Source organism: Saimiri boliviensis, chromosome 4 (genome assembly GCF_048565385.1).
Source record: "Saimiri boliviensis isolate mSaiBol1 chromosome 4, mSaiBol1.pri, whole genome shotgun sequence".
Lineage (NCBI taxonomy): Eukaryota > Metazoa > Chordata > Mammalia > Primates > Cebidae > Saimiri > Saimiri boliviensis.
In genome coordinates, this window is record NC_133452.1 from 96,613,956 (window position 1) to 96,640,046 (window position 26,091).

A 26,091-nucleotide genomic window follows, 5' to 3' on the forward strand; every position below is an offset into this window, starting at 1 on the left:
CTGGACCATCTCAATGCTCTCTTGGACATGGGGATCGCCCTCCCCGGCGTGGTCAACCTGCACTACGTCGCCCCTGAGATCTTTGTCTATGAGGGCTACGTGGTGATATTCAGCGAACTCTTCTACCAGAGCTGAGGCAGGACCACTGGGAGGACTGAGAGTGGGCCAGCTCGATGCTCGGGGGACCTTCTTATCTCAAGCCACTGGGGAAACTGAGGCAAAACCATGCTTAGTCATCACCAACAAGCGGAACTGCCCAGCTGGGCTGTTTCATCTTCCCTGAGTGCCTGGGTCTCCCTCCCTCACTTCTGCCCTATCCCTTCCTCCTCTTCTCCTCCCTCTTCCCTGACCTCCTTACTCCTTCTTCTGCCCCACCCCCAGGGGGAGCAAACTGCTCCTCCAGGATGTATAGACCTCCCCTCTTGCATTAAACAACTTCTCTTGAGCTGCAACTTCCAAAAAAAAAAAAAAGATACAGGAGATACAGAGTCTAGTGGTACTTAGCCACCTGACTAACTCAAGAATAATGCTTTTTGTTTAAGACGCGTTTCCTATTTCCCTGCTCTTCCATCATAAAAACTCATGGAATCTTAGGGAGTAGAAAGGGGAATTTGGGGATCATCGAGCCCAAACTCCTTTATCAAATAAGGAAGCTGAGTCTTAGGAAAGTCAAGTGTAAATAAGCTAAATTAGGGACAGACCAGAGCCAAATCCCAGTTCCCACGGCGTGCCACCAAACGGAGACCAAATTTGTTCTAGGAAATGACTTACTTAGTACTCCATCAGTCTAAGATTCTGTCTCTATAATTGTTTCTATACTTTATAAATCACAACCAAATTTGAGCTATCTCAAGTGCAATAAGGCTTTAAGTCAACAGAAGTTGAAACCTATTCTTCACTGGAAGAAATGGCTAGGCAAATTTTGGTATATCTAAGGGGAGAAAAAAATTCAACCCATTTAATTGTTCTATGCATTTGGCTTATTATTGGTGAAATATGAGTTTCACCTGTGAAATATTATAAAATGATTAAAAATTAATCACATTTAATAAATTTTAAACAATGCAAATTGGCAGATACGGTCTAAAACTAGGTGAAGGGATTTATGTTCTTAAATGATCAAATTATGAGCTTTACAAATGGTGTCATTTAATTTAAAACACCAATCCAGTTAATGCATCAAATTAAAATACAATCAAACATTTAGAGAATATGTGCAATTTCACTGATTCAAAAAATAGCTTCATAAACAGAGCATAACCAAGACAAGCCTCAGGAAGGAACTGGGATTGTAAGAAGCCTTAGGGCTTCTCTTTCCTTCCATCAGGCAGATTCATGTTAATTTTCTACTTCCCAGAAGTGAAAGGAGCTACCAATTGATTTACATAAGAAAGTGTACCGTCTAACTTGCTTGACTTACCAAAGTTCTTGGTCACAGCTGTGATAATAACTCTTGAGGTGAACACCTGGACAGATGAGGCCCACCCTCTGATGTAGTCATAGGCTCTGACGTGGTACTCCCCGGCCGGAAGGGAAGGGACCACACACTGGAGAACGCTGTGGTTGCCAGAGACACCCATGCAGGATGACATCCCTATAAAAATGTCAATGTTTGCAGCTCCTGAGATCTGGGCCACTGTAAAGGTTAAGATATCATCCCTCTGAGAAATAGAGAGCAGTTCTGGGGTAAAGGCATTGCTGTAACCAACGACTCCTATGTGATACAAAAGTCCATCCACCTCTATTCCCAGAGCAACAGAGCCATTCCCTGTGGGAACAATGCACTGGATGAGCTCAGCACTAATGTTCATCATCAGGCAGGCCTGCTGGTCAATGTAGACAGACGTGGTGTTCTGTCCTCTCAGGCCTGTGCCCTCTATGGTCAAGAGGCCTCCACCATGTATGCTGAAATTCTTAGGAAAATAATGAAACACTTGAGGTGTAATGTAGAAGTGTCTGGAAACATTACCAGTACAAGCATATCCATTTCTTGCATAAAAAACTGACAGGTAGTGGAGTCCTGGGGCCAAGTCTCTCATCTGGCATGCCACGTGGCTTGCATTTAAAAAAGTTACATTGCAAGGAAGTTGATCATCCACAAACACCATCAGCTCATCAGCTGTGGTGCCTAACCTCTGACCCCTCATCAGCACAGTAGTCAGTGACCCACTGGTGTTTGTGGTCAAGGCGTTCATAACAGGACTTGCCTCTTCCTGCATGAAGAAAGTGCAATTGCCCTGACACTCACTGGTTAGCCCATTGACCAGGACTGTGACATTCATGGTGAAGGAAGCTCCAAGTAAGGGGTCACCTGCCAGGCTAACCTGGCAGAGAATGGTACGGTCTTCCAAATGCAAAATCACACAAGTAAAAGGACCCGACAGATCAACCCGAACTGACCTCCTTCTAGAGTTAAAAAGCAACCCTCTCACAGTTAATATGGTCCCACCGCACACCGAGCCCTGCGATGGGACAATGGCCATTATCAGAGGCATCACTGCAAATGGCTGGGGCACTGCAGACCTATTAGCAAATCCCATCTGCTTGTGACGTATTTGGAGAGGATAGATGTCCGCCTCCAGACTGTGAAGAGGGATGGAGCATCCAGACAGGCTCGCGTTGCTCTGGAAGGACTCTGTATCAACATCGCAGTTCAGCCTACCCAGGAGGATGACTGAGTTGGAGAGGTTACTTCCTCCCACACGCAGACGCAGGCTGCTATTTGTGATTTCTGCTTGCAGGGCAGTGACGAGCGGTGTTGCCGCTGCTTCATACGTGAAGGTGAAACTGTTCCCCACCAAGCTTGGTGAAGGACCACGGGTGAAGGACCTGTTGCCAGCCCAGATCTCCACGGCAGCTGGGACAGTGGAAGTGCCTGCATGGGGCATCTGGGGGGCTGGCGGGGTTACACACCAGATGCTCGCCTCCATTAGGTTCACAATATCACAGGACCGATTGCCCACAAGTACCCAAACCAAAGCTGGGTCCCTGCTGAAGCCTATTCCTGAGATGCTGAGGATGGTCCCTCCTAAGGTATGAATATAGAAAACAAAACATTACAGCTGATATTCTGAATTAAGAACTCAAAGCACCCATGAAAGTCCCAGGGCAATTAAGCAGAAGGTAGGGCACGTGTTAGTGAAACCTCAGTTATTTTTTCTCATCCCCACCAATGTTTAATTTGTGATTATTTGGACAGGAGTCAGATGTGGCAAATTCACATAACAGTAAAATAATATAAATGGTTATATAGGAAGGACATCATTAACACAAACTTTTCCAGTACCTTTGTATATCCTAGAAGCCACCACTTCAATCAACTTACAAACTAATGAAAAATCAAGTTTCTTAGTCTTCTTATTATGTGTTATATTATTGGACATATTATCCCGTATGCCATATATTGACTATTTGTACATTATTCTGTATACATTCAACTTATATACTAATGAAAAGTCAAATTCATTGAAATTTTCTATCTTCTATGTTGTTCTATATAATATTCCAATATTTCATATATTATATATTCTAATATATTCTATTTATTATACCATATATTCTATATTCCATGTATATGAGAGATATATTAAAAATCATTGAATCATGCTGGAGACTTTGCTGCTACCTTCATAGAATCTGCCTTACTCTCCAGTAGAGAGGCCACCAAAGATCAAACCCCATCTTCAGGATAGGATTGGAGCAAGATGACCCACAGCATAACCAAACTGTGCAACGCAGCTTTTAAGAGGATTTTACTATACTCAAAAAGGATAATGTGCTATCTTAGCACATGATCACAGTGATCATTCACATGCCACTAGATTGCGTTCCATTTTTTCTGAAAATAGTTTTAGAGATTGCTCTATTTGTCTTGTTCTTCCATTTCCCATATCAGCATGTGTATTTCTGACTATTTCTGAGTCCTTCATCTGTATCCCTCTCAGAAAGTGAAGACCCACAGACTTATTCCTTCCCTCTTTGCACACACAGCATCTAAACGGTGAATGAAAGACATGCTGCCCTTGTTTTCCTCATATCTGCCCTAGAGTCCCACCCATCAGACACTTCATCCTCTTTTCATTAGAAAAACAGGCACATCTCAGCCAGGCACGGTGGCTTATGCCTGTAATCCTAGCACTTTGGGAGGCCGAGGGGAGCAGATCACGTAAGGTCAGGAGTTCGAAGCCAGCCTGGCCAACATGGTGAAACGCCATCTCTACTAAAAATACAAAAATTAGCCAGGCATGATGGCAGATACCTGTAATCCCAGTTACTTGGGAGACTGAAGTTGGAGAATCACTTTAACCTAGGAAGCAGACATTGCAGTGAGCCGAGTGGGCACCATTGCACTCCAGACTGGACGACAAGAGTGAAACTCGATCTCAAAAAAAAAGAAAGAAGAAAAAGAAAAAGCAGGCACATCTCTTTGTCATAAAAAATTCCATAATTTCCTGAGCAAAGGAATCATCAAGTTTTGACACCCTTTTAGAAACACCCCTCAGTTCCTGGAGCCTGAGGAAAGTCTCTCTCCTGTTTCCCCTCTCTCCAACATCACCAGCAAATTAATCCTGAAACAAAATCTGAATCCAGCTAATAGAATTTCTGGATACTTGATAACAGTCACATACATCAGAGCCACTCACCCAGGAGGGACCCACAGCAAGGCTCAATGCTGAAAACTTCTGTGATATACTGGATGTGGAGATCAACCCTATAGAAGATAGGGAGATGGTTAGGAAATAGCTGATGGAGATAAGAAAGAGTAAGCCAGAAGAGCCATATGTATTTTGGGGAGAAGGGAAAACTGTCTGTAAGGTCTCTAAGATTTGTTCAAATGTTACGATATTCATGCATTTAACCCTTAACTTCAGAGGAAAGACCTAACTCAAAACTAGAATTACCTAGCTGAGTGCTAGACCATCAAACAAAACTAAAATAAATGCAAGTGGCCACCTCACCCTTGTGAGCGAATGCTGACCCCATTGATAGAGACAGAAATCCCGTGGAGGCCAGCTGGCAGTGGTGGCAGTGCCACCTCCAGGCCCCAAGCTGCCTGCGTGTGAACCGGAGCCAAGGCATCCTGGATGTGGACTTCCACATCCAAATCTGTGCAGTTCACCAGCAATGCCACTCCGATGACCAGAGTTTCACCGCCTGTGTAGAGAAAAGTCCATTAGCCTCCAAGATGTGAGTTTGTGGGCTCAACCACCTATTCAATTCTAAAACTATCTTTTTGGATTAAATACACAGTCAGCCCCATACATAATACTGCAAGTTTTGATGCAAATCTAAATTTTTTGAGAAACTTCTGACAACTTTTTTTTAAGACAGGTCTCATTCTGTTGCCCAGGCTGGAGTGCTGTGGTGCAATCTTGGCTCACTGCAGCCTCAACCTCCTGGGCTCAAGCAATCCTCCCACCTCAGCCTCCCAAGTAGCTGGGATTACAGGCATGTGCCACTATACCCAGCTAATTTTTGTATTTTTTAGTAGAGACAGGGTTTTGTCATGTTGCCCAAGCTGATCTCAACCTCTTGGGCTCAAATAATCTGCCCACCTCAATCTCCTAAAGTGCTGGGATTACAGGGGTAAGCTACCTTGCCTGGCATAACAACTCTTTTGTCAGAGATACGGCCTATAACCTCAATGGTATAAAAACAAAAACTGGCAGGACAATCGTATTAAAGAGACATTAACTTATTTACACGCAAAGGCAAATCAAGTAGTTTGCAGAGTTACCGGTCTTCATAACCAGCAAATAGCACCACGTATTGGTTTCCTAACCTCCACTTTTCTACTGGTAGAGATCTGAAGCTATATCATGAGTGTGCACTGAACCATACAGTAATGCCACACATGAGTTTAGTGGTTCACAACTGACAGAGTACTCTCATGTATCTGGGTTATCCCACTTGGTCCACATACTATCCTGATGATTTATATGGGCCAATTAATATGAGTGGCATTTTGCATTTGAAGAAACTAAGTTCAGCAGCCACAGCCTCATAACTATTAATAATTTAATATTATTTATTTAATAAATAATAATTTAATTTAATTAATAATTAAAGTCAAGGCCTGAGCCCAGTCTTCTGGCTTACATTTCGATGCCTTTTTAGTTTAATTAGCAACTCTATTAAAATGTGCACACTATGAACACTTTAATGCAATTTCTTTTAACTCAAATATGTATTGAGTATCATGAGGAAGATGCTGCAAGGAGCACAAGATAAGTTAAACAAAGACCCTGCCCTCAAAGAAGCCACAATGATAGTAAAATAGGCGACACAATCGGTTCAGTAAATATATATACTATAAGAGTGGTAAAAATTAAGCACTGGGATTGCTCGAATCACATCAGCATATCAGGAAAGGTTGAATAGGTGAATTGGAGTTTGAAAGATACATCCAAAAAGAAAGTTTCGATTTATCTTTAGGTAAATTTATCTTTAGATAAATGATAAGCCCCCCTTAGAGAAAAGGGTTGGTAGGGGTTTGTTGTAGGGATAGGTCAAGTTGATGGTAGCTCTAGGGCCGAAGACCAAGAAAGCCAAGCCAGAGGGAAGTCTGCTTAACTCAGTGAACGGTAGTGACCGCAAAGAGTTCGAAGCAAAGAAAAGATATGACTGAAAGTATTCTTCCAGCCTATAAGATAAATTGAAAAGATGGGGAGGGAGAAATCCTGTCTGCCGACATTTTTAGTCTTAATGAAGTGGACCAAATCAAGTGTGTAACAGCATAAGAGAAACAAATGTCTTTACCTTTTCTTTGTCCCAGTGTGGCCACTGAGACATGGCTTGGGCTAGAGCATCTCTAGCTCCTTTAGCCTGCATCATTTGAGGACCCCTGCAGAGCCAGTGTCTATGGGATGCCACTGCCAGTTAGATGAGGAGGAGAAAGAGGTTGCTTGAAAGAGAAAAGTCACAAAAGAGCGAAGTGGTATGGTGCGAAGACTATGAATCTGCATTCAAATCCTTGATATTGCCATTTTACTACCTCTGTGAATTTGGGTGACTTACTTACAGCTCCCAAAGCCTTGGACTTTTCATCAATAACATGGTTAATAAAGCTCAGCCCATGTGGTTTGTTGTAAGGATTAGGTTAGATATCCTGGGAAAGTATCTGGCATGATACAGAACACAAAATGTCATCAATTAACTTCATTTTCTTCCTCACTCTGCATTCTCTTGGCTGCATGTCTTCCCAGTCTCTACTGGGAAGTCTGAAGCTTCAGTGCAGTGAGTACAAGGAATTTCAGTGCTGACCAAGGAAAAAGATACGACTGTGAAGTGGCAGTAGCAGAAAACAAGCATTATTTGGGTGATATTTTGACAGATTCACAGAGGAGGAGGAAGTCTCCCAGCATGAGACCTTCCAGGGGCAACAGTATAGGACCACCATCCAGAAAGGGAGGAAGGCACAGGAACTGGGAGAGGGTGGGAAGATGAGAGATGGGGGTTCTGTGTCCAGATGATGTCACTCAACAGCCTGGTGGGTAACCTCTGGGAGAGAGCTCCAATGGCATCCGTGGCTTAGGGTATTTTATAGCCCCAGGTTTTCTTACCTATGGCTGACTGATGCACGCAGTTTTACAGGGCATGCAAAGCAAGAGGATTTTAAATGGCTGAAAATATGCTTATTTTGGCTACATCAAAAACAACTGGATGGGTAAAAGTTTGAATTTAGTATTGGGGGACTTTTGAGCTAATAGATCCTATGATGCTATGCAGAAGTAAAACAACATAGGGCCAACAGGCAGGGCCCACCTTTAGCTCATTTACAAAGCATTTGATATCTGGAAGAATGAGGGTCTTCACTTCAACCAAGATTTATTGGATGCTTACTCTATGCCAGTTCCTGGGCTGAGTACTTTTACCTGCTTTTTCTCCTATTTTCATGATTACCTTGAAAGAATTGTTTTCAACTACGAAATGAAGAAACTGAAGATAAAGGAAGTGAAATATCTTGCCCAAGGAGTATGGTAAGTTAAACTAAATGTGGCCTAAGGCTATCTCTGTACCTTGAGTCTCTACACACGGAACTGAACTCAACTTTGAGATAAACCAAAAGCCTCGAACTAGCTGAGCCTCAGTGAATCACAGGCTATCAAATGATCAGACCATGCTCCAATAAGGCAAACAGAAAGCTGTAACCCATCAAGCTGTTTCTGGCCTCAGGCCTCACTTCCATTTTCTGTCTATAAATGCTGCCTGCCCATGTGGCATAGTGCAGCTCTCCGAATCTCTTCTGGTTCTAAGGGTTACCATTGTTCTTTGTTCAAATTCTGTTAAATTTAATTTCTTGAAAGTTATTCTTTATAACAAGTGGTTGAGCTTGGATTCATGCAGATCCCATTTTTCCTGACTGCAAAACCAACACTAATGGTCCTGTACGTCAAATTCATCGCCACCCCGATCCTTGGTCCTTCTTATGCTTTTATTTTCATTTCATCTCAGCCTCACCATCATCAGCAGCATCATCTCTTGGATGGAAATGTGTAACGCTCCAACTTAAAAGAGGCATCCCCATAAGGCTACTACACTTTGTGAATTTTGTAACATGTTCTTCTTTATTCTGCTTATAGGAAGACTTAAATGCCAGTATAAATTTTGAAAAGAATGCATTGCATTGTGTATATCACCAACATAACTTCTGGAGTTCTTGGTCCATTGTCAAGCTAATCCTAGATGTCTCTGAGGTACTGATACAACATATTTATTCTTTTCATTACAGGTAAGGAATTTTATTAAAAGCCAAAGTTACTGAAATCTGAATATAACATTGAGGTCTCCCCTCCCTTTCCTACCTCATTGGGAAGAATCTATACCACTGAGGAATTTTACACACTTCAGTTGCCTGAGGCAGCAAATTCTTCTTCTGCACTATCTGAGCTGAATAATATTGGAAGCTAAAGGACACTTCTCTTTATTTATGTACTCTTGAGCTATGGAAAATGAAAATAGTACCAGAAAAATTGAGTTCACGCTTTTTCTTTGGGAAATATGATGGTCTTTTTATAATAAACCCTTAGATATGGCTACCGCAAACCCTGTTATCTGGCATTCAGCTCACCAGAAAGGGAAATTACTTACTATTCTTCCAAATCTATATGGTATTACATAATAATAAATTATTATAATTCTAACCTGTAATATCCTCTGATTCATCAAAGAAAAATTATCTCATGTAGTTGGTGCTAACTAATCCACTCTTTATACATAGGATGTCTAAAGAAACAAGAATTCTTAGTTAATCAGAACATCCTATTCTCTAATCCTATTAAATAACTGCTACAATAGAACTTGTTGTCAAAAAACGGTGTTTTACAGTTAACTACAAGTAGATAAGTACTTGGTACATATAAACAGATGACCTGTGTTCAAACCTTAGACAAATTACTTATTCTCTCTATTTCTTAATTTTCTTATCTGTAAATTGAAACTAATAATCCTATAAATTAGTGGCAAGGATTAAGTCCATTATATGTTTATGCTATCATTATTCACACATACTAAATGCTTGAGAAACATATTTTGAATTGCAACTTGTGAATTCCCACATTCTTTTCATGATGGAAATGGTCCCATCTGTACAATGGTTCTATTTTACAGATGAAAAAGCAGTATCAGGAGATTAATTTGATGATGGCTACAATGAAAACAGCAATCTCCTAGTTTTGAGGAAAAAACTTCAATTCAAAATACAATAAATTTCACAGGACATTGATTGCCCTTTTTATAGGATCAATGCTCCAAGAAGAAAAATATCTAGCAGTATCACATATTTTACCTGCTATGTTGCTTGTGTTTCTGCTCAGAGTCACAATAACTGGATTTAAGGAAGAGACATATGTAAATGCTCCAGGAAGAACTGCAGAATAATCCCCTCTGATCACAGTCACATTCACAATGTGTCCATCTTTCCCCTGAAAAATCAATTTTAAAAATTAAACCTCAGTGTTATTTTAAAGTAGGACTGACTGAGGGAAGAGAAGTCCACACGGAATTAGTTTTAAAAGTTGATTTTAAGAAAGTTGTTTTTAAAGAGTATATTTGCTACTTCCAAGTCTCTCCCTTCCTCCCAATCCTGCATACCCTTCCCATGCTGTCCCCCATGCACAGAATGCTAAGTGCTTGGACTAGTAAGCAAGTGCAGTGTTCGATGCATAAAGACATGCTCTGAGGGGTAAATAATAATGATTTACAATTCACACACAAATTGTTTCTGCAAAAATATGGCAATTTCAAATAAATGTCTATACCTAGCTAAACTACTCATTAAATATAAGAGTACCTTTCAGGCATGTGACAACTCAGAAAATTTCCCTACAGCACACTCTTTCAAACGATGTTTCTTATGGTTATTATCTTACAAAATAATTAATTTAAAGTTACACACACACACACACACACACACATACACACACACACACGAAATCCAAGAAACAGTGACTCTACCCAATAATGCAATTAAAGTGAGCATTAGGATGAAATATGTAAAATAAATCTAGAAAACAACTAGGCTAGATTGAAACAGGAGAACAGAGATGGCTTCAAGGAAAATGAATAACTGATAATGATGGAACTTTTTTTAAAAAAGGTGGATTTTACTTATGAGAAAGACATGTTTAGAAAATAAAACATGAACTCTAGGGGGAAAAAAACAAAGAACTATAAAAGAAAAAAATATATTTCCTGGTTCTGTCAGCATCATTTAAATAGTTATAATAATGTAAACATGTTTGATTTAATATAAATATGGTATTATAACTATATTCAAAAGAATTAAAGTGGTTGATTTAGGAAAGGGGACTTGAAGAACGGAGAAGAGGGGCAGGAGGGCATAACTTACTATTTTCCTTTTAACCTATGCATCTATCACTTGGATCAAAAGTAAAATTTGCTTTTTATTAATGTTTATTTTCTCTGGTAAAAAAAAATTAAGCAGTACATATCTTACCCATTAAAATGGTAAATATATATTAAAATAATAAAGTGATAACCCAGTATTGGCCAACATGCCAAAAATCAGACACTTGCACAATGATGGTGGGAGTATAATTTGAAAGGGAATTTCAGACAACTGGATACTGCATATCAAAAGCTTTAGAATTTAGATTAATTTATCCTGAGAAAATAAATGTGACCCCAAAACATAGTTATTAGGATGATTAAAGTCCTGTTGTTTACAGTAAGAAATATTTAAAAATTATCTAAATGTCCAGTAATAGGGAATAGTTAAACAAATTAGAGTACAATCACATATTGGAATTGAATGTAGTTTACATATAAAAGCTAGCTTTTCATAATATTTAAGGAACCAGATGAGATTAAAACGTGGGACTAGTGATCAAAGAATATTTTGAAACTTATCTCCCAGGGGATCTTTATTGTGGGGTCATGAGTGTGCTAAGAATGTTGATACTGCTTAAGTCAACTCTCAATAGAAAGTTCAACAGCAGTTGTGAGTGTGACTCTTCCCCAGCAGCACCAGAGAAAGGCCCAGACTCAAATCCCTTGATAGGCCATGATATAGCACTAATTGAAAGAAAAGGAAGCACTCGAGAACTTGTTTTTAAGGGGAAAAGGAAGGAATGGAGAATAACTAGGAAGATATTTCTTAGGAATCACACATTCTAGAAGTTTCTAAGTTCTACAATTTATATCCATGCTAGAAAACAAAATTGCCAGTGAAAACTTTGTTGTTTGCTTAATAGAGAAGAGAGATATCAAGATATATAAGGCTTGCAAGGCAACACCCAGAATGTACACTAGATAAATTTATTTGTTATGTGTCACTAATACTCATAACCAGAACTGCCTGGTTGCCTTTTTTTTTAAATAAATTAATTGACGTTAATTACAAGCTCCATTAGTGTTTGTTTCCCACTTCATAGCAAAACAGACAATATAACTACTGCAAGCATACTATCATGACGAGAAGTTTACATCCGTTAATTTAGTTCTAAGAAGTGATTCACTGAAAATGTTATATTAATAGCAGTCACCCATCCAGAGAGAAAGAGATATCAAATGAATCCACTTACCCTGGGTGGAACTTTGCACTGAATTCTGCTTGAATTGCTTATAGTGACATTGATGGCACACGAGTAAGATCCAAATAATACCAGGCTAACGCCTTCCAAACTAGAGCCTCGGATGGTGGCCCAGAGCCCCCCTGTAACAAAAACAGCATATTCATATGGAATCACCAATCATACAAGCAGACAAAAATTAATTCTGCACAAGATGGATAAAGCGAAATTAAAATATAAAACTTCTCAGTCAAAACAAAGGCAATGCTCAAACTGCAGGACAAAACTAGAGTTAAATACATCAACTATCATATAGAAAGGGAGAAATAGTGACAGGAGAGCAGAGAGAGGTAGTCCTGCATCCTGGAGACCTTTAAGAGTAAAACAGGGACACGATCATGCCATGAGACAGAACAGGCAGGTAGTAGTCTCTGAAAACTCTTCCTGCCCTAGATTTTAAATATTATTCCTGCAATCCTATAAAACATACTCTTTTCCTAAGAAACCAAGTGTAACAAACCATCATAGAAGGAACGGTGGCTGAGAGTCAGGGTCAGGGCCCCAGATTGCTCAGCCACTTTAAGCAGGTCTTTGTACTATGATCCCTGAGCTGAAGGGTCAGCATTTTCCTCATCTTTAAATAATAGTGTTAGTTCTTCCAGCTTTATGATTTGACACTACACAATACTAGGTTCAGGTCACTATGAAAATACAGAAATGACTGGCATCACCACCCACTGCCACCAGAATTTCTCTACTGACCGCTAAAGAGCAACCACGGAAACCCCCATATCTTCCCTGCAGATGTCAGCAAGAATAGAATTGGCTCCAGTTCTGCTATCATGGCACACATTTTAATAGGGAGAAGCAGCCTTTGATCTAGCTGATGTATCATGATGATTCTGGTCTGCCATCTCCCCAGATGGTGACACAAGAGAGGCTGTGAGGCCACCAAATAGAGCCTTGCACCTCTTGAGGGTGGCGAGGGGTGCGGAAGCAACATTATCTTCAGGCATGTCAGGGACAGAAAGGGAAATCTACAAAACCTGATGAAAACCTTTGAGGACAGTATGACTCCGGTGGACTAATACCCTGAAGTTAAATGCATAACTAAGAGCAATAGACAATCATGATACAACAGATGCAATATCTGGAAACAAACTTCACAAAAAACTAACTTAAGAAGATAAAAAATAATTGAAAAATAATCTTTGAAATGCTATTGAAGAACTTAATGGATGGATTAAAACTTACATAAGAAAATGAAAACAAATGGATCAAAAGAGTGAACGCCATAAAAGTGACATATCTTTGTAAATTCAAGCATCAATGCAATTTCAATAAATGTATAAACAGAATTTGTAATCAGACAAGCTGATTCTTCAGTTTAATGAAAAATAAACAAGAATAGCCAGAAAACAAAATTTTAAAAATAAGTGTAAAGAGGTCTTCTGCCAGATATTAAAATATCTTATACAATACCTATGGTATCAACTATGTGGTAAAATATAGTTCAGAAAGAAATGCAGATCAATATGAGGCTATAGGATATGATGCAAGTGACATTTTGCCTAAGTGCAAAATAAATGGATTATTTATTCAGTAAATACAATGAGTAAATGTCACTGAAAAAACTAAATCTGAATTTCTACCTCCTATGCTTCACCGAAATAAATTTCCAATTTATCAAATACTTATACATAAAAAGAAGTTTTTTAACTAGAAGGAAACATGGCAGAATTTTTATTTTCACATAATTTCAGAGTTGCAAAGTCTATACTATTTACAAGTCCTAAAGCCATAAAAGGAAGATATATTTTATTACGTAAAATTAAAAAATATTTATGAATTGCCAAAATGTAAAACAGAGAAAAATGATAATAAAGAGCAAATAGCCAGGCGTGGTGGCTCATGCTTGTAATCCCAGCACTTTGGGAGGCCAAGGCAGGTGGATCACGAGGTCAAGAGATCAAGACCATCCTGGTCAACATGGTGAAAACCCGTCTCTACCAAAAATACAAAAAATCAGCTGGACATGGTGGTGCGTGCCTGTAATCCCAGCTATTCAGGAGACTGAGGCAGGAGAATTGCCTGAACCCAGGAGGCAGAGGTTGCGGTGAGCCGAGATTGCGCCACTGCACTCCAGCCTGGGTAACAAGAGTGAAACTCCATCTCAAAAAAAAAGAGCAAATATTCTTAATACATAAAATGCTCTTAAAAATCAGTAAGAACGAACAGTAACCCCATTGGGAAAAAAAGGACTAAGGAAATAAACAGACACTTCACTGAAAAATAAACTCAGTGCCCTTAAACACAAGAAAAAATATTCAATTTCTCAATAAAATCAATGCAAATTAAAACTACAATGAAATATTCTTTTTCTCCTACAAAATGAGTAAATATTGAAAAAGTTGGGAACACACCATGTTAGTAAAATGTGGTAAATAAACTCATATGCATTGCTGCATAGATAATAAATCATGCAATCTCTAAAGAGAATATTTTGATATTTATCAAAATGTTTAATGCATATAACCTCTTGGCCCAGCAATTCAACGTCTAAGAAATTATGCTACTAATAATATTTTCACACATGTACAAAATGGGACAACTACATACATACAAAATAATAAAGTTTGACCCTGTCTCCCACATCCCCACCAAAATTTATGTTATTACCCTAGCTCCCAATAACTCCAAATGTGACCTTATTCAGAAATGGGATCTTAGCAGATGCAATTAGTTAAATCAAGATGAGGTCATACTAAAAAAACAATAAGGCCCTAATCCAATATGACTGGTGTCTTTATAAAAAAGGAAGATATGGGCCAGGCGCTGTGGATCACACCTGTAATCTCAGCACTTTGGGAGGGTGAGGCAGGCAGATCACAAGGTCCGAAGTTCAAGACCAGCCTGGCCAGCATGGTGAAACCCCATCTCTACTAAAAATATAAAAAATTAGGCAGGCATGGTGGTGCCTGTCTGTAGTCCCAGCTACTTGGGAGGTTGAGGCAGGAGAATTGCTTGAACCTGTTGGTGAAGGTTGCAGTGAGCCAAGATTCTGCCACTGCACTCCAGCCTGGGTGAAAGTGAGACTCAGTCTCAAAAAAAAGGGGGAGGGGGTGGAAATTTAGACACAAACAAGACACAGAGAGAAGATTGTGTGAACATGAAGGCAGAGATTGGGGCAGTGTTCTATAAGCTAAGGAACACCAAAGATTGCCTGTAAGACACAAGAAGTTAACAGAGAGACATGGAACAGAGTCTTCCTCAAAGTTTGGTTCAGAAGGAACCAACCCTCCTGACACCTTAATCTCAGACTTCTGGCCCCCAGAACTGTGGGACAATAAATTTTTGTTGTTTAATCCAGCCAGTTTGTAATACCTGATTACAGCAGCACTAGCAAACTAACACAGACCCCTACCTCATACCATGTATAAAAATTAACTCAAAATGAATCAGGCACCCATATAAGAGCCAAAACTATAAAATACTCAGAAGAAAACATGGGCATAAATCTTTGTGACATTGGATTAGGCAATAGTTTCTTAGATATTAACACCAAAAGTACAAGCAATAACAACAAATATAAACAGAACTTCACCAAAATAAAAACGTGTGCTTCAAATAACACTATTTGAAAAAAGTGAAAAGGCAACTCACAAAAGGAAAGAAAGTATTTCCAAATTACTTATCTGATAAGTGATTAGGATCCAAAATACTTTAAGAACTCTTACACCTCATCAATAAAATGACAACCCAATTTACAAATTGGCAAGATTTGAATAAGCATTTCTACAAAGATGTATAAATTGCCAATAAGCACATGAAAAGATACTCAGCATCTCTAGTCATTAGTCATTAGAAAAATCAAAACCACAATGAAGTATCACCTCATGCCCATTAAGATGGCTACTATGAAAAATAATAGTAAGTGCTGATGAAGGTGTGGAAATATTGTGATATGTCCTGGCTCTGGGTCCTCACCTAAATCTCATATCAAATTGTAATTCCCAATGTTTTGGGGGAGGGTCCTGGTGGGAGGTGATTGGATCATGGGGGCAGATTTCCCTCTTGCTATTCTTGTGATAGTGAGTTCTCACAAAATCTGGTTGTTTAAAAATGCATAGCACATCTCCTTTGCTCTCTCTCTCCTGTCGCCATGTGAAGATGTCATCTTCCGCCATGATTGTTAGTTTCCTGAGGCCTCCGCAGCCATGCCTCCTGTACAACCGGCTGAACTGTGAGTCAATTACACCTCTTTTCTTTATAAACTTTCCAGTCTCAGGTAGTTCTTTATTGCAGTGAAAGAATGAACTAATACATTTTGGAACCTTCTTATATTGCTAGTAGGAATGTAAATTATGAAGCCATTTTGGAAACAGTTTGGCAATTCTTTAAGAACTTAAACATGGAATTTATGTTTGACTCAGCAATTCCATTTTTAGATATATACCCAAAAGAACTGAAAGCATATATTCACACAAATCCTTGTATACAAATATTCATAGCAGCCTATTTATAATAACCAAAAAGTGGAAACAATTCAAATGCACATGATGAGATGAATGGAAAACAAAACATGGTATATCCATACCATGTAATACTGTTTAGTCATAAAACTGAATAAAGTACTGATACATGTTACAACACACATGAACCTCAAAAATATCATGCTAAGTAGAGAAGCCAGATGCAAAAGGTCACATATTGCTTTATTTTGTTTATATTAAATGTCTAAAATAGGCAAATTCATTTAGACAGAAAATAGATCTGTGGTTCCCAGGGATTGGGAAGAGGGAGAAACAGTGAGTTACTACTAATGTATACAGGTTTCTCTCCAGAGTGATAAAAGTGTTGTCAAATCAGATGGTGGCAAGGTATACAACTTTGTGAATATATTGAAGACTGCTGAGTTTACACTTTAAAAATGAGTTTTATGATATGGGAATTACATCTCAATTTTTTAAGTTAAAAAAGAGATCCTATGGGTAAAGAAAATAAAATCTTTCTACTCACTTCTAAGATATACTACCCTAGGCCAAGCCAACATTCTCTCTCCCTTGGACGTCTGTCATACCCTCCTAACTGGTCTTGCTGGTTTCATCTTTGCCTCCCTACAGTAAGTTCTCACACAGCAGCCTAAGTCAGATCATGTCACTTCACTTGAAATCCTCAATGGCCACCATCTCACTCAGAATAAAAGCTGAGCAAGCTGAGGGCCATTCATATCCTCCAAGATCATATAATCTGCTCTGGGTCTTCTTCTACCACTCTCCCCTCACTCAATCTACACCAGCCATGGCAACCTCCATAGCATTTTTAGAACAAGCCAGGCTCACTGTGACTCAAGATACCTTGTCATTTGATGTTCTTTCTGACTTGAACTGTCTTCTCCAAGATTTTCCCAGAATTTATTCCTTCACTTCACCCATATCTCCCTTCTCTAAGGCTTCTCATGTCATTCCTTCAATGTCAATGACCATCCCATCACAACCATTCACTCCGTCTCTCTTCATCCCCTTCCCTTCTTGACGTTCGTCCTACACATTTACCAGCACCACCCCAAGAACAGAACCTTTGTTTTTATTTACTGTATCCCCAGCATTAATAATGCCTGGCATATCATATGAGCTAAATTGTCATTATGATTATTGTTGATGGTAACAATTAAAAGTTGAAGAGGTGATGATATCTTGCCACTCTCACTTGAAAGTTTAGACTATGGCCCCACAAGGGTCCATACCTTAAAAGAAGATAATGCTATCTCAGCACAGAAATGCATGAAGAAAGTTTGCAAAGCAAAGCCAAGATTTTCCTCAGAAAAATCCTCTCAAGGGTTTTGCTTCTGCAAATGGGTAGGTGGCGATTTATCACATTGTCCTCATTCATTACATATGCAAATATTCTGTAAATTTCCTGTTGGTAAGCTCCAACCTGGTTCTCTTTAAATCTCCTAGAGCATCGTTTCTCAAACTATACTTTTCACAGAGATCAACTGAAGACCTGTTAAAATGCAGATTGATTCAAAAGGTCTGAGGTGGAGCCTGAAACTCTGCATCTCTAAGAAGCTCTTGGGTTTTACAGACACTACTGGTCCAGGACCACACTTTAAGGACCAGGGTCTTCAGCACCTCACACATGGCTGTAGGGGATGACCCAATCAGTGTTCAGTGAGTACTGAATATCTCAGAGTGGTAGGGCAAAGGAAGAATTAATAGAAAAAGTTTAAATCCAGTAATAAGGAAAGCAGCAGCTGGAGCCTCTCTCTCTCCCTCTCCCTTTTCCCATAGTCTTAAAAGATAATTTGTACCTATTTGGCATATCCCTTCTCAGAGTTTTCTATCTTTTGCTAAAATAATGTACAGTCCTCCTAGAAATCCCTTTAACTAAACAGCATTTTCTAATAGGGTAACCAACTCATTCCAATTTTCCTAAGACCGAGTTTTAGTACTAAGATTTCTTCATCCCAGTTTTAAAACTGAGTCCTGTGTCCTGGGAATCCCCTCAGTCCCAAGCAAACTGTGAAAGTTAGCCACCCTACCTGTGCAAAGCATTTTATCTAGGGTAAACGGAAATGACTGAGTCACCTGTTTGCCTTAAAGTGTCTACAGCCTAGTGGAGGAAGCTAAAGAAGGCATGTGTGGCCCAAATGGCAAAGGTAACGTTGAAAGATCAAAGCCCCTTATAAATCTAGAGAAAACTACAATGTGCCCTGCACTCAAACCAATCATTCTGGGTTAATACAGAATATGATCTTTCACTCTGAGCTCATATATCATCTGACCTTCCTTAAATCATGGAGAAATAAGTGCAAGTTATGCTTGCTCTGTTTTATGTGCAGAAAAAAGGTGGGTGGGCCTCATAATTCACTCTTCTAGGCAAAATAGGGTCAGGAAAAAAGTCTGCTTTTTTGAAGAATGAGTTTGTGGCCAAACCACACTGCTCTTAAATATGTTCTAAGCTGCAATCCTCTGACCTCCAGAACAAACCATGACAAAAATCCAAAGCATTAAAGAAAAGGGTTTAATGCTCTAATGTTTATTCATTAGCATACATAAGCATCAGTATTCCTGAGATTCTTGCAATGGGTTTTTAACTGGCTGTGTCCCTCAGAAAGCAGAAAGTCATGAAGAAATATTTGGTTTTCCATAGAATTAATCAAGTCTATAAGGCTCTGTTGACAAGACTGACCACCCTTCTGTACTGCCCACTGCTCAAATGGCAATTGGTTTTGCATACTAGCCAAGTATCCAAGTGTGCATCAGTTCACAAACTTGTGAAATATCAACCCATGTACGAAAGTTATGTAGGAGCCAATTATGCCTGACATCACCAGCCAAACGATAATCCTTTCTGTGGCAAGTGAGTTCAGGTAAGGGCTCAAATGTCTGTTGCTTGTTTAAATTCTTATGTTAGAAAACAGAAGACTGTGAATCGTAGTGGATATGGAATTTATTACACAGTGGGACCAGATTCCTATCAGCAAGAACACTAGCTTCAGACGCACTATGAGACCCTCCCTAGATTACCAGTCTCTGCAGCTCTGGAAGGCTCCACGGCATCCAGTCTAGGTTCCACATTCAGGAAGAGGTCTTCTCCAGTGGCAATGATGGCAAGACCAGAGGGTCTCACCAACATCAAGATCCGATGCACTCCAACAGGTAGCAAGTCTGTCTGACAGACTACATTGGTCTGGTTTGAGAAAATAACTTTGCAATTTGTTTTATTCACTGTAACCTCCAAGAACTGGGAGTCACCAGAGAAACCAGTTCCGGTAATATAAACCATTAGGTTGATGTCACCATCTTAAAGGAGGAAAGAAATTTAAAAAATAAAACAATCTATCAGTGATAGTACTTCATTTAAGAGACCTCTCTCTATCATCAGACGTTCATTCTCTTCCCTCTTCCCCTCCCAAAATTCAAGGAGCTGAATGCTGACTTAAAAATTGGATATCTGTATTTATTATTGTAGTACACAGCTCCTAAATTTTCTCAAACTAGTGAGAAGACATCACGGCTCAATTTTTCAAAAGAACATAATATTTCAAAATAAAGGATAGAGACAATAAAATATTTTTAGTCATCAAAAGTCCACTTGTCCCCACTTCAAATCGTGACCATATCCCTAAGATGGACCAAAACACACACTTTCTGCTGCATCACTCAACCTCCACCTAATGAGCTAATGTATCTTCTGTCCCGCCCCACCCCCCATCACCAGCTACCTGGCCTCTAACAAAATCACTGCAAGTCTCAGGTTTATGCCCATCTCAGAGCCAAGTCATAAATCATACCAATGGAGTACCACACAGAATGGACCCAGGGAGTTGACCCTTGGAGGTACTGGAAAGAGCAGGAACCTGAGCAATAAGCTGGTACATCATTCACTCGCACAACCACCTGAAATGAGGCAAAATTTCTTTTCAACTTTATGTATTTCATATCTACCAGGGTATTCATGAAGTATTTGTGAAGATTTCCCAAGCTGAAATGTGTTAACAATTTGCTTATTCTTATTCCTTTTCTTCTATTTTGCCAGTAATTAATCTTAAATTACAATGAGGCTGGGTGCAGTGACTCATGCCTGAAATTCCAGCACTTTGGGAGGCCGAGGCGGGTGCATCACAAGGTCAAGAGATCGAGACCATCCTGGCCAACATGGTGAAATCCCATCTCTACTAAAAATACAAAAATTAGCTGGGTGTGGTAGTGTGTGCCTGTAGTCCCAGCTACTCGGGAGGCTGAGGCAGGAGAATTGCTTGATCCCAGGAGGTGGAGGTTGCAGTGAGCCAAGATTGTGCCACTGCACTCCAGCCTGGTGCCTGGCAACAGAGCAAGACTCTGTCTGAAAAAAAAAAAAAAATTGCAATGAATGGCTCAAAACACATGAAGATTTCTTAAAATGATGGTGGACATGCTGAAACCCATTTCTGTAATTACATGGGCTAAATATTGAGTAAATTTTCTCTCTGTCATATAGAAGTAAATTTCATAAACTTAAACTGAATAAGGAATTCTTACCACTCTGTATTTCCAACTAGGCACCCACTTTATGCGGCAAGCCCTTTATTTGCTAGTAAAGACAAACAAAGTTGGCAATGTTCCTTCCACCATCGCTACATGAATATATTACTAAAGACTTGAGCATATTTGTACACTTTATTTTGGGTCTCTTTTGTCATAGAATGGTAGATCCCTAAAAAGAGACTACGTATCTTTCCCTTTCACTGGAACCAATGTTAATCTAATAGAACTCAAAAACTACTTGGAAATGAGAAAAGTAAAAAACCTATGACTCTGCTGATTCTCCAATGAATAAAAATGCATTAATAGCACACAGTTTTATTTATGGCAGTATTTCCTTACTGAGGGAAGAGGTATTGGAATGGCATGTGCAATAAAGAACACTTCAATTTTATCTATACTGTTTCATTTTTTCCATAAACATTATAAATATACCAAATGTTGACAATGTCAATTTTCAGTTTGGGTACCCAGGTGTTGACAATATTATTAATTGGTTTTGTATTTTAAAACTTTCTCAAATTAAAAGCAGATGACATAACAGGAATATGGAAGATAGGAAAAAATAAAAGGACATTTTAAAGACAAAAGGAATGACTTAATGCATTTACTTTTCAATACCACCAGGTGAAAGCATAAATCATATTTAGCTATAGAGATTCTCAATTTTTTGCCATAACAATAGTATCAATAATTATAATAGAATATTGTGGTTACAAGGCCTTTGTATTTTTGGAGAACTGTACATATCTTGTAAGGGTAGAAAAAGGGCAGCCATAAGTACCCCTGTTTTACACATTGGCAAAATGACCCCTAAGTGCTAAATCAATTTGTCCATGCTACAAATCAGTGAAGAGCTGAGTTAGACTTGAAACTGGAGTTTACACTTAGGGAGACCCATCCACTCTCACCTGACTATGCTGGTTGGCAGTAGCCAACATGTCTCCAAATATGGGTCCAAGAAAAACTCCACCATCATATACCACACGAGTGGCTGCAGCAGGATTCACTCCAGTAAGGTTTTCATCAGAGACCTGAGATGGTTACATTTCTGGTAAATTCTGTCATGGAACAGAAATCTAATCTTGTCTAATCAGATAATAAAGGGTCTTTTCACATTATGTTTCAGATAATCAGACAGCTAGAAAGTGAAAATGGAGTGACAGAGAATTGAAACATAGAAACCTAACAGTAAATAATAGCTAAGGAAAGCCTCAGTAGATTCGAGAAATATTTATTTGCAAGTGGATTGCCGAAGAGGTACAATAAACCAATCTTCTCTCTAAGTCTTGAGATACTTTGCTTCTCCATGCTTTTCCATTTTACATGTTTGCAATCCAAAATATTAAAATAAAGTGGGAGGAAACAGTGCCATGAAATAAGAGCAAGGTCTCCCATTCTTCCTCCATCTCCTTTCTATAATTTCTTTTGAAAACCAGATAACACACAACTAGGAAAAATTTTCATCTTGGGCTTCATTTTATAATAACCAAATGCTAGATGATCATTAGATTATTTTTTAAAACCCTAAATATGCAAGAGCATCTGGTTTTGTCATTACACAAAGACAGCAAATTCTTTTCTAAACTTCCTTCTGCTATGCCATCTGCTTCCGCGATCATCTAAGTCAATCACATCTGCTTAAATTATCCAATAACAGATGTAGAATTATTGTATGGTGGACACTGACCAACAACTCCACTACCTACACTGAGTTAGGAAGGGAGATGTTGGGTTTAAATTGCTTTTTCAGGGATATGAGATACGAAATACGTGTTGAAAACTTCCAGAAAGAAAGATGATAGAATCCCTTTACTTGAATATTCCAACAAAATTAATAATTCATGACAGTTTCCATTTTATAATTCTGATTTTTTTTTGGAATTTCTCCAGGCCAGCAAATCTATACCATTAAAATGGATACTATACCTATACCATTAAAATGGATACTATACATACCCTGATAAAATTAGGCAAATCCCCAATCTGAGTGGACCAGGACAAGGTCCATACATGTTCGTAGCAAGTGTTTACATCCTCTTTCACAGTGAAGTCACTGGCATTGAGGTACCTGGATGTGAAGTCATCAGCATTATTTTGTAAGAGCTGTTGAAGGTGATGAGCAGAAATGTGTACAGGGACATCTGTGAGAGAAGGTTTTGATTCAGAAAACACAGCCACTAATTAATCCACCTTATAGTTTTATCATCAAGGATAACACAATAAATACCAGGATGCCTATCAAATTTTCAGGAGATCCCTCTGTTAAAATGGAGCTTCAGTAGAATCCCTAGCCCTAGTTAAACCATTTTTTCCCAAGGTAAAGACAAGTAAATGCCCACTCTTTGTATTAGTTTCATTCATACCATATCACATAGCAATCAGAGAGCACAGCCATGTCAGATAAAACCGTCTCAACTGTCAACTCTAAATGTAAACTCCACACACCCTTGTAATGCCTGAAAGTCTAATTAAATATTAGATTTTCCCTGGAAAAATTTAGCTGGCCCTGTGAACAGAGAAAAGTTGGCCACTTTTCACAGGGAGTGACTGCGGCGTACAGCAGCTGACACTCATAAAAACTTGGCCAGCCCAGCTGAGGAATGTTGGCATTTAACTTCAGTTTCTCTATTAGAATTTTCTTTAAGCTCAACCACCTGCTTCCCCACTCCATGTCCCCACAGAGGAGTAACAGCTCTCTGTGTTTGAACCCTGCTTGCTTTGTGCTCTACCCGAAGTTCCCACTTCATTAGCTGATCCCAGCAGCCCTGTGAGATGGGTCGTTGGGTACCCTAATGCCTACTTTAGGGATGAAGAAAATGAAACTCAACCCTATTCAGAAGCTTGCCAACACAGAAAGACAAGTTTACATGAAAACCCAGGTTGCCCTCTACCTACTCAAGAGCATTTCTCTTAAATTCCACACTGCCCCGAAGGGTTAATACAACAGCACCGAGTTTCCAAATTGTGAACAAAATTCTAATCCTTTTACAAAACATGTTTCTATATTTTATACAGAATTTCAGATCCATCATCATTCAAAAGGCCAGGCCAAGGCCGACTTCCTTGTTGTTTTGCAGGCGATGATCTGAGGAACACCAGTGATAGAAATCAGTAGCAGAAAGTCTCTACGGAGGAGCTGTCGTCCATGAGAAGTAAAATCAAATATAAATAGCACAGTAATGGGCCTCACAGAGGAAGGGCATGGATGTTTATGTCCCCATTTACCAGAGTCGACACCTAGGGATCTGCCACTTCTCCTAAGTCATCCTAAAGACTTTTGGACCATGTACCAATTTTTTTTTTTTTTTTTTTTTTGAGACAGAGTCTCACTTTGTCGCTCAGGCTGGAGTGCAATGGCATGATCTCCACTCATTGCAACCTCCACCTCCCAGGTTCAAGCAGTTCTCTGCCTCAGCCTCCCGAGTAGCTAGGATTACAGGTACCCGCCACCATGCCCAGCTAATTTTTTGTATTTATTTTCCAAATGGTTATTTCATCAGATGGAACATTAAATTTATCCAGTTTGCAATCCAAAATAGTTACTGGAAGTTTGTTGTTTTGTGTGTGTGTGTTTACTTTTATTGTACATTTGTTTTTCTAAACTGTTTGGCACAGTTTTCTGGAGGTGTTCATACTACCACAACACAAGTCAGGAGAGGGCGTTTTCTTTGTGCTGCCAGTTCTGATCATTTAAATTGGTTTGAGTTGTGACTTTTTTGTTTTTGAAGTCTGCATTATTTGTAACAATTGTACTTTTATTTTTCTATATCCTCTAATGCCAGTTTTCTTTTTCTTCTGCCTCCCTTCCACTTCTATATTCACAGTTGAACCATATTATTAGGAAAGGCACCTTGATGAAAAGATCAGGATAGGAGCTCTGACCATTCCTCAGTGTTTTGCCTACAGTAATTAAAAAAAAACAAACTGAAGAGCGTATTTTTAGTAGAGTCAGGGTTTCACCATCTTGACCAGGCTGGTCTTGAACTCCTGACCTTGTGATCCACCTGCCTCAGCCTCCCAAAGTGCTGAGATTACAGGTGTGAGCAATGGCACCCAGCCTCATGTTCCAACTTTTATACAGCCCCTCCCAAGTTCTACTGAGCCTTGCTTTTGATTCCCCATGTTTCTACCAAATAAGTGACATATCATTATCACTTCTCATCCTTGTTCTTTGTGCATTGTGTGTATTCTTGAAGATTTACAAACACTACTCTAATTGTACCTGAAAGTTCTACATTTGTTGGGACCACTAAAATCCTCCATAGTATATGATGTCACCATTAAGTTTAACTCTGAAGGACCATGGCTACCATGTGTCTTGACCTATAAAACTCTAGAGACAAGAGGACTAACCCAGGAATCAAATACCCAGGTTCACAACTGGACCCATCATCAGCTATTTGTATGACGCCTCAGTGTAGTTAGCTGAATGGTGAACCCCCTGAAAGATGGCATAATGACCTAATTCCCAGAAAATACGAAACTTAAAAGAAAATATGTTAACTTAAAAGAATAAACTGAATATGGCAAAAGATGTGGCTAAGGGTCTTAAGAGGAGAAATCTGTCCTAGATTATCCCAGGTGGACCCTAAATACTGTTATAATAGGTATCCTTTTAAGAGAGAGGCAGAGACATTTTGAGATAGAAGAGGAAGAAGCAACTTAATCACAGAGGCAGCAGTTGGAGTGATATGGCCACAACCAAGACATGCCAGCTGCCACCAGAAGCCAGAAGAGGCAGGAGCAAATCCTTCCACAGGAGTGTGGCCCTGCTGACAACTTGATTTTGTACTCCTGGCCCCCAGAACTGAAAGAGAATTGATTTTTGCTGTTTGAAGTCACCAAATTTGTGGTAACTCCTTACAATAGTCCCAGGAAGCTGACCCACTCAGCTGACCCACTCATATGTGTACATCTAGACATCTTCCACATCTCCAACATGCAGAGGTTGAGTAGTATTAATAGTAAGTCCCTTTCCAAATCTTTCATTTTAAGAATGTCACTTTCACACTCTGGAAAATAAACAC

General features: G+C 39.2%; 1 protein-coding gene across 15 annotated transcripts in view; it reads right to left on the reverse strand.

Moving 5' to 3' along the window:
- Positions 1–26,091, reverse strand: part of PKHD1 (PKHD1 ciliary IPT domain containing fibrocystin/polyductin) — a 553,193-nt gene that overhangs the window by 486,743 nt on the left and 40,359 nt on the right. For 14 of the 15 annotated variants that reach the window (XR_012517272.1, XR_012517273.1, XM_074397885.1 and 11 more), the window contains exons 24-32: positions 23,021–23,205; positions 21,973–22,095; positions 20,332–20,437; positions 19,565–19,840; positions 12,045–12,175; positions 9,788–9,923; positions 4,959–5,154; positions 4,644–4,711; positions 1,421–3,028 (exon numbers count right to left, since the gene is read on the reverse strand). Coding sequence is in view for 13 of the 15 variants with exons in the window: in XM_074397885.1 (XP_074253986.1) it covers positions 1,421–3,028; positions 4,644–4,711; positions 4,959–5,154; positions 9,788–9,923; positions 12,045–12,175; positions 19,565–19,840; positions 20,332–20,437; positions 21,973–22,095; positions 23,021–23,205 (2,829 nt within the window). In the remaining 2 variants the exon portion in view is untranslated. The remainder of the gene's footprint in view (positions 1–1,420; positions 3,029–4,643; positions 4,712–4,958; positions 5,155–9,787; positions 9,924–12,044; positions 12,176–19,564; positions 19,841–20,331; positions 20,438–21,972; positions 22,096–23,020; positions 23,206–26,091) is intronic. The other variant, XM_074397887.1, reaches the window with a different exon arrangement.